The sequence below is a fragment of the Anopheles moucheti genome, assembly GCF_943734755.1.
Source record: "Anopheles moucheti chromosome X unlocalized genomic scaffold, idAnoMoucSN_F20_07 X_unloc_1, whole genome shotgun sequence".
Taxonomy (NCBI): Eukaryota; Metazoa; Arthropoda; class Insecta; order Diptera; family Culicidae; genus Anopheles; species Anopheles moucheti.
In genome coordinates this window covers 1,447,362-1,457,473 of record NW_026453515.1, presented here as the reverse complement: position 1 = coordinate 1,457,473, position 10,112 = coordinate 1,447,362, and the positions used below count along the sequence as shown (strand labels likewise).

Genomic DNA, 10,112 nt, shown 5'->3' with positions numbered 1-10,112 from the left:
GGGATGGTTCCGACTTCCATTTTATCCGTGCGGAACAATTCTTTTGCTAAAAAGATATAAAATTTATGTACGGATTCGTGATTGTTATTGTTTTGCTTACCGGTTTCCTTGGACTTGTCAAATTTTCAGCAACTCGCGTTTCATATGCACCAACACAATCATACACGTGAAATCACTGTGTACAGACACATTCGGGTGGATCGAAACTGGTCGTTGGTCGTCTTTAGAGTAGGACCGACATATTCGAGAAAGAGAGGTCAATATGAAATCTTGTGTGCGACCAGAAATGTGTGGACCAAGAGAGGTGCGCGGGTAGAGGAACGTGTGAAAAACTACTCGAAATGTCTAGGGGGTATAGCTGCTATTTTGGCAGGATTAGGACGGAGACCTTCTCGATCGATGATGAAGCCCAAATATTCAATGCAATGCGTCCGAAAAGCACACTTTTCTGCCCGAACGGTGAATCCATACTCTTGAATACGACGCAGCAGGTTTTCAAGGTTTTCTTCGTGTTCTTGCTCCGTTTTCCCGCCTACAACTACGTCGTCCATGTAGCCAGATGAACCACGCAGTCCAGCGAGCATCGTATCTATCAGCTGTTGAAAGGCAGCAGGTGCTATCTTAACACCAGGTGGCAACCGATTGTAATGGTATAATCCTCTGTGAGTGTTTATGGTGAGCAACAAACGAAACTGAGGATCAATTTCCACCTGTAAAAAAGCATCCGACAGGTCAATCTTGCTAAATACCCTACAATTTGCCATCTTAGCGAATATGTCATCCGGCAGTGGAAGCGGATATTCGTAAGGAAGAAGGGCAGCGTTCAACCCTGTTGAGTAATCTCCGCATATACGAATATCACCACTGCTCTTACGAACGATCACTATAGGAACTGCCCACTCCGAATAATCTACTGGTGAAATTATGTTCATCCGTTCCAATCGGTCTAGTTCCTTGTCGACTGACTCCAGCATCGCGTAAGCGACCGGCCTTTTTGGACGAAAAACCGACCGAGCATCTGGTTTCAGTTGAAGCTTGATGCAGGCTTTTGAACACAGTCCTATTCCACTAAAAACGGTAGGAAACTTTCGTTCCAGGCCTTCGGCAACAGATACAGTAGAGACCTGGCTGCAAAAGGTGTCCATTGGTATTGCACCCAGATCAAAAAGGTCCACCAGGTCGACTCCCAGCAAAAGAAGATCGGAAGTAATGACACGGATTGTCGCCTGATGAGATTTGTTGCCTATTCTAATATCTGCTTTAAATTCGCCCTTTAGTTGGAGTGGATTCCCTGCAGCTGATCTTGCTCGAACTGTTGGACTACTTAACCGTGGCTTTCCCAGACGATGCCATAGATTCTGATGTATGATGGTAATATCAGAACCGGTGTCAAGCTGTAGCTTTGCAGTCAAGCCGTTGATTAAAACGTTGACATACCTTCGCTTTTCTTGGATACGGCACACGTTTACTGTTACAACCCGATTGTAGACAGGCTTTTTGTTGTAACGACGACGATTGGCTGTGTTACAGCATCCTTCACGGTGTCCAATACGACCACAGTCGCGACACTTGTGTTGTGTAAACGTGCAATCTTTCATCCAGTGTAGCGCACCGCACAGCCAGCAGTGATTCTTAGGTTTGTCTGATGATGCTGTATTTATGTTTCGTTTCTGCTGTGTGCTTCTTCCATACGCGCGGAATTTAAAAGGTTGTTGAGACGGCTGATGATGCGGCTTTTGCAGTTGACGATGAGTTAGCACAACAGTCAGCACAACACATATTCAACACAAAGGCAGCATAATGCATACTCAGCATAAAACATAGCGCAACGTATATTCCTACAGTCATGATCGCACTTCATAAACAGATCGCGTTTCGTAAACAGATTGCGCCGCAGCGTAAACAAATTCCCGTGCAGCGTTACATCGAACAAAGAGCATAATCGCGTTGACACCAAGAGAGCTGACAACGCGCATTCAACATAAACATCCGTTCCCAAGATCAACCGGCATCCACGCAAAACAAAGCAAAGGCAACATAGTTCCAGTTGAGCATTCAGACGAAGCAGTTCTAGTTAAGCAGCCAACCAGTGCAGGTCTGGTTAGGAACTCAATAGTGTTAAGACTTAGTTTTAAGTTTTAGTTAATAGAAACATATTTTTTTATGGCCAAACCGGCCATGTAAAATTTAACTGGCGCCCGAATAGGGACGACCTCTAGTGAAGTATAGTACAGTGCATGTAGTTTTCATGTGAGAGTGTAAAACACAGTGTCGCAAGTACCGAGTAGTGATCACGTTAGAGTGTTAATCACACCGCGTCGCGACAACATCTTTCCCGATCGCAAATTGCAGCCGTGTGCACAGGTGCCCGAGTAGCCGGAAGCAGCTAACAACTCGTTCCCGGAGGAAAAGGATCACACCAACACACCGAGAAGGAAGGAGTCACTGGAAATCTCTGGAGGTCAGAACGAAGAAATCAGCCCCGTAAGAGGAGGTGAAGAAATCAACCCCGTAAGAGGAGGTGAAGAAATCAACCCCGTAAGAGGAGGTGAAGACAAACCAGCCCCGTAAGAGGAGGTGAAGATAAAACAACCCTATCACAGGAGGGAAATATGCATCTATTAATGTAAGTACAAAAGCTATAAAGGTGAGAAAAACACAAAAATTATTTCGTTTAAAAGTGAGTGAAATTAATTCGTGAAAAAGTTTAATTCGGTATTCGATTTATAACTCCGATATTGTGAAAAAATTATCAAACTGGAGGATTTAATGACATCCCTACAACGATTTTCTGCCAGAATAGAATCGGCAGAACGTAAAACGAAAAAGTCCAAGTTAGAAAAAAGTGAATCGGAAAATTCCAATATCGAAATGGAAGTTTTAACTAGCAGAATCGCAGCCCTAGAGGCACGCCTAAGTGAAAACAATGTGACGGATGATTTTAAAGACCCGCCACTCTTTTTTATCAAGCAAGACGGTAGTGCAGTGAATCCAGAATCTTTTGAAAAGATTCCAGGAGTCGTAAAAGATCTCCCTGTTTTTTGTGGTGATCCAAGTGAATTAAATAGTTGGATCAATGATGTAGATGGTTTGATAAAATTGTATCAAACAACACCTATCCATACAGTGGAACAACAGAACAAGTTCCACATGATTTGCAAATTCGTTCGTCGAAAGATAAGAGGCGAAGCCAATGACTCGCTAGTCGCGTCAAATGTCGGAATTAATTGGAACATGATTAAACGAACATTGATTACATACTATGGAGAAAAGAGAGATCTAGAGACACTAGATTTTCAATTGATGAGCGTCCAACAAAGAGGACGATCTTTAGAGATATTCTATGATGAAGTGAACAGACTTCTCTCGTTGATTGCAAACCAAATAAAAACAAATGAAAGATTTGTACATCCAGAAGCTTCAAAAGCTCTGATAGAAACATATAATAAAAAGGCAATAGATTCCTTCATCAGAGGTCTTGATGGAGATGTGCACAAGTTTATAAGAAATTATGAACCAACATCTTTAGCAGCAGCTTATAGTTACTGCATCTCATTCCAAAATGTAGAATGTCGTAAAATGTGGACTAAACCAAGATTGGTCAATACTCCCACAGCACCGCGAAATTTGATACCATTACCAGCTCCACCTTTGCCACCAAGAGCACATAACAATTGGCAACGACCAATTATGACACATAAATTTCGACCACAATTTGGAAACTCGTATCAACCGAGACCACAATTTTTACCGCGTCCCGCTTGGAATAATCAACCGAGACAACAATTTTTCTCGCGTCCTGTTTGGAATCAACAAAACAGAAATCCATTCCAACAGAATAAGCCAGAACCAATGGAAGTCGATCCATCAATCAGATCGCAACAAGTGAATTATTCTAACCGACCGCAAAATTCCGGTAATGTTCGACCACTTAAAAGACAAAGATTTTTCAACATGGAAACAAACACTACCCATGACAACGACGAATCATACGAAAGATGATTCTTGATGAGCTTTGCCATATTTTATATACAATGGTAAAGCAGGACAACAAATAAGAATACTAATTGATACAGGATCAAATAAAAATTTCATTAACCCAAAACATGCGAAAATTTCACACGAAGTAACTAAACCATTTTTTGTTTCATCAGTAGGAGGAGATTTACTTATCACCAAATATTCACAAGCGAAAATTTTTGCCCCTTATTCCGATGTAAATGCCAAATTTTATCATCTACAGGAATTAAAAACATTTGATGCCATAGTTGGCTATGACACCATCAAAGAAATTGGAGCACTCATCGATACTAACAGAGATAATCTGATAATTAACAACAATATAATACCTCTTTCTCTTTACCCATTACAAGAAGTTAATAGGATTGAAATAAGAGATACACATCTCAACTGTAAAGAAAAAGAAAAATTACATTCATTTCTCAACAAGTTTCAAGATTTATTTCAGCCACCTGACGAGAAGTTGCCATTTACAACAAAAATCGAAGCAACTATATCAACGAATGACGACGAACCTGTCTACTGTAAGACGTACCCATACCCCTTGTCTCTTAAACAAGAAGTGGAAACACAAATTAAAAAACTATTAGATAATGGCATAATTCAACCATCCAGATCACCATATAATTCACCTGTCTGGATAGTACCCAAAAAAGCTGATGCATCTAACGAAAAAAAATATCGACTTGTGATCGATTATAGGAAACTGAATCTTAAAACAAAGAGCGATAGGTACCCTATCCCTGACACTTCGACAGTTCTTGCCAATCTAGGTAACAATAAATATTATACAACACTTGATCTAGCATCTGGATTTCACCAGATTCGTTTAACAGAAAAAGATATAGAAAAAACCGCTTTCTCAATAAACAATGGAAAATATGAATTTTTAAGACTACCTTTTGGTCTAAAAAACGCACCTTCAATTTTTCAGAGGGTCATGGATGACGTTCTTAGAGAACATATTGGAAAAATTTGTCATGTGTACATTGACGATATAATAGTTTTTGGAAAAACATTTGATGAACATATGAAAAATTTAGAAACTGTTTTGAACACGTTACGTGAAGCCAATTTTAAAATACAACCTGATAAATCTGAATTTTTGAAAACAGAAGTTGAATTCTTAGGATTCATTGTTTCTGAACATGGATTAAAACCAAATGAGAAAAAAATTGAAAGTATCCAAAAATACCCCGAACCTAAAACTATCCGAGAACTTCGAGCATTTTTAGGACTTTCCGGTTATTATAGAAGATTTGTTAAAAATTACGCAGCCTTAGCAAAACCTCTAACAAAACTCCTAAGAGGGGAGGATGGCCAAGGCCACTGCAAAATAACAAAAAATCAATCGAAAAATTTTCCGATAAAATTTGATGAAGACGCAAAATCAGCTTTCAGAACTCTTAAAGAAATTTTATCATCCGAAGACGTTTTAGCTTACCCCGATTTCAATCAAGATTTTATTTTGACTACAGACGCATCCGACAAAGCACTCGGAGCTGTCCTGTCACAGAAATTCAATGATGTTGAAAAACCAATAACATTTATATCCAGAACTTTATCAAAAACCGAAGAAAACTATGCTACTAATGAAAAAGAAATGCTTGCTATAGTTTGGGCTTTACATTCCCTACGAAATTACATCTATGGTGCAAACATAATAATACTAACCGATCATCAACCCCTAACATACGCAATGTCGCCAAGGAATAACAATGCAAAACTTAAACGATGGAAAGCGTTCATAGAGGAACATAATTATGAACTACGCTACAAACCTGGAAAAACTAACATCGTAGCAGATGCATTATCTAGAATCCAAATTAACTCGCTAACACCAACACAGCATTCAGCTGATGATGATGACAGTACATACATACTATCTACTGAAGCCCCTATTAACGTTTATCGTAATCAATTAATTTTCAAAATATCTAACAATTCATCGTATGAACTAACCACACCGTTCCCAAAATTTAAAAGACATATTTTCTACGAATCAGATTTCACTAATGAATTCTTAACAGACAAACTAAAAAGATTCCTAAATCCTAACATCATTAACGGTATACTAACCGATGAAGTAACTATGAATCGTATTCAAGAAGTGTATAAAAAATTATTCAATCCAAAAACAATGAAATGCCGATACTCTCAAGTACAATTACAAGATCTAACAGGAGAAGAAAGACAATTAGAAGAAATAAAAAATATTCACAATTTTGCTCATAGAAATTCAAAAGAAAATTCATTACAACTTATTAAAAAGTTTTATTTTCCTACAATGAGAAAATTAACAGAGTCGTATGTTAAAAATTGCGAAATTTATAAAACAGAAAAATATGATAGGAAACCTCAAAAGTTTATTGCTGTTAAAACACCAATACCCACGTATCCAGGAGAAATAATTCATATTGATATTTTTGCTTATAATGCAAGTTTTCTGTTTATTTCTTCATTAGACAAATTTTCAAAATACTTGAAAATGAGGCCAATAAAATCAAAGTCAATAGCAGACATAAAGGAAGTTTTAATACAATTGTTGTATAATTGGGATATACCCGCCACCATTGTAATGGATAATGAAAGTTCATTTGTTTCAAATATAATTGAACAAACAATATTAAATCTAGGAATTAAAATTTTTAAAACACCAGTAAATCGGTCAGAAACGAACGGACAAGTGGAAAGAGCTCACTCTACAATTCGAGAATTAGCAAGATGTATTAAAGCAACGAAACCAGATATAAGTGTCCAGACATTGATACAAGAGGCAACGTATAAGTATAATAATTCAATACAAAGCGTGATTAAGAATACGCCGAAAAATATATATACAGGAGAGAATAATGAAAATATGAGTTTCGAAGAACGAACTAAACAAAGAAACGAAAATGATAAAATAATTGCCGAATTATATGAAAAGCAACAAGAGAAGATTAAAGAAGAAAAATATCAAGATTATATGCCGAATGAAATGGCTTATGAAAAAACTAAAACAAATAACAAAAGAGCTAGGAGATTTGAGATAATCAGAATCAAGGAAAATCATCCTACCTACGTAATCGATATTAACGATCGAAAAATTCATAAAGTGAACTTAAGAAAAACAAATAATTAATCATGTATTAATCTATATCGTTTCAGATACATTTTTATATTATTAAGCAACGTAATGGCAAGGATCTACATACACGATGTATCAAACAATCCTTTAGCGATTATACCATTAGGAGAAGCCAAGTTACGAATGGGATACGTAAGAGTAATCCACCCGATAAACTTGATAGATATAAGTAACATGATTGAAGAAACCATTGAATTAATACCCACAGAAGTACATACAGAATCTTTAGAAAAGTTAATTCAGATTAAAGCTATGAAGTTACAAGAAACATTCAAGAAGGTAAAACCATTTAAGAGACAAAAAAGATGGAACACTATAGGGAAAGTTTGGAAATGGATAGCAGGCAACCCTGATGCCGATGATCTTCAAATAATCAACAGTACGCTGAACTCTCTCATCGAAGAAAACAATCACCAAGTAATGATCAACGAAGCTTTCAATGGAAAAATACGAGAAGTAACCGATATTGCTAACAAAGTGCTAACAAACGAAGCGAAACGATATGAAACATATGCAACAGAAACAAGACAGCTAATAATACTATCTAATTTAGATATTTTGCAAGACCAGATTGAAACTATCGAAGAAGCCATTATATCAGCCAAACAGCGACTACCGAACAGCAAATTATTGTCCACCGAAGACTTACAAACGATTAACGAATTCCTGAAGAAGAATGGTTTTGATTATAATACAGCAGAAGAACTTCTTGCTCAATCAGTAGCGCAATTCATTATGAATACGACACATGTTCTGTATATGCTAAAATTCCCAAGAATATCCTCACAAATCTACGAGTATGATTTCATCGAACCAATAGTAAAAAATGGGAAACGAATAATGTTAAAACAGAACTTCATCATAAGAAACGAAACACACGTATTCGAAGTCATTAAACCATGCCAAGAAGAAGGTATTCATTATCTATGTGAAGGAAGCAACCTTCAACATCCTACGCAATGTGTATACCAACTTATACAAGGAGAAAATTCCGAATGCCAATATGAAAAAGTATATTCAGCTAAATTGATCACACAGATGAACGATGCAAATATTCTGATCAATAATGCATGGGCTGAAATTACATCAAACTGCAGCAACTCAAAGCAATATTTAAATGGTTCATTTATAATACAGTTCGAGAATTGCAGTATAAAAATTAATGACGAGATATTCTCCAATACAGAAATCATCATCCCTAGAAGATCTTATCATTCAACATTGGGATTGATAGTCAACGAGACCAGCCTTGAAGATAATCCACCTACAGAGTTCTTGAACAACATTACATTAGAAAACCGCAGAATATTGCAAACCATTAATCTACAAAATGAGTCGCTGGAATTCAAATTGCATTTATTCGGATCGATAGGAACAACAACGATCGTAATTGTAACTGGCATTGGCATATTGTACGTGTTTCTTAAATGTCGTAAACAAAAAATAGAAGTTCAAATACCAGACACAAGAAGTCTCACAGATAAAAACCTGCATAAAGAAATACCATTGAGTTTTCACGCGATGCACAAACTTTGAGGACAAAGTAATTAAGAGGGGAGGAGTTAGCACAACAGTCAGCACAACACATATTCAACACAAAGGCAGCATAATGCATACTCAGCATAAAACATAGCGCAACGTATATTCCTACAGTCATGATCGCACTTCATAAACAGATCGCGTTTCGTAAACAGATTGCGCCGCAGCGTAAACAAATTCCCGTGCAGCGTTACATCGAACAAAGAGCATAATCGCGTTGACACCAAGAGAGCTGACAACGCGCATTCAACATAAACATCCGTTCCCAAGATCAACCGGCATCCACGCAAAACAAAGCAAAGGCAACATAGTTCCAGTTGAGCATTCAGACGAAGCAGTTCTAGTTAAGCAGCCAACCAGTGCAGGTCTGGTTAGGAACTCAATAGTGTTAAGACTTAGTTTTAAGTTTTAGTTAATAAAAACATATTTTTTTATGGCCAAACCGGCCATGTAAAAATTAACTGATGATGATCCCCATTTTTCACTATTAAGACCCTTTCAGTAGGATCTGTGATCATTGCCCCTTGCTTTCTTATGGTATCCAACCGCTTGCATTCGGCAGACAACTGATCTAAAGTGATGTCCTTCTTGTCCTCGATGCGAGCTAAAAGACGAGTGCGACTATCAGCATCTTGTTCTTCTCGGAGTCCACACACGAACACTAAACATTTCAGCTGGTCCTCCGTCATTTTCCCAAGTTCGAATTCGACGCATGCTCGGTTTACTCTACAAGCGAAGGCCAGCATATCCTCCGTGCGTAACTTCGTGATGTTCGCGCACTTGAAGCGCTTGCTGAGGAGTGACTCCGCTTTGCCGAATAGCTGCTTCAATTTGTCCACGATGGCATCGAATGTAAAATTTGATGGGGAGCTAGTCAAAATGAAATTGATTAATCTTTCATGCTCTGTAGGACCCAACTTACGCAACAGCAATCGAACTCTGGCAGCCTCATCGAGTTGGGAGGCATCCTTGGTAAGCAAACCCTCGAACCGGGAGAACCAAGCCTCGAATGTGACACCAGTATCAGGTTCGAACCGAAACTCCGTAATTTGGTTAGCTAGCGCGCTCCATATCGGCTCCGAATTGCTGGTCACTGCCTGATGCTGCTGTGATGAGATTTGCTGCTGTTTTAAAAGTTGCGCCATAAACTGCTGTTGCTGGGCCATTTGCTGCTGTTGTTGAGCCATTTGTTGCTGCAGTAATTGCAGAACTTGAAACATATTATTTCCGTCGCTTGCCGATGACGCCGCATTTGCAAAGGAGAATGATGGCGGCTGGGCTGCATTTTGCGATGGCGGGAAACTTCCATTTTGTGCTGCTGGCACGTTCAAGTTCTGTGCTGGGGGCGGGTGGTGGTGTTGCGATGTGGTGGCACCGAAATCGGTCGGCCAGTGTAGCGATGCACGTCGCTGCTCATCCGCAG

At 38.4% G+C, this 10,112-nt stretch overlaps 1 protein-coding gene across 1 annotated transcript; it reads right to left on the bottom strand.

Moving 5' to 3' along the window:
* Positions 1 to 332: 332 nt before the first annotated feature.
* LOC128307510 (uncharacterized protein K02A2.6-like) lies at positions 333 to 1,145 on the bottom strand. The gene has a single exon (XM_053045391.1). The coding sequence runs from the start codon at positions 1,143 to 1,145 to the stop codon at positions 333 to 335; it is 813 nt and encodes a 270-aa protein (XP_052901351.1).
* Between the last annotated feature and the right edge of the window lie 8,967 nt (positions 1,146 to 10,112).

Excerpts from the sequence above, each read along its gene's own strand:
- LOC128307510 (XM_053045391.1), bottom strand. The coding sequence starts at position 1,145 with ATGGACACCTTTTGCAGCCAGGTCTCTACTGTATCTGTTGCCGAAGGC.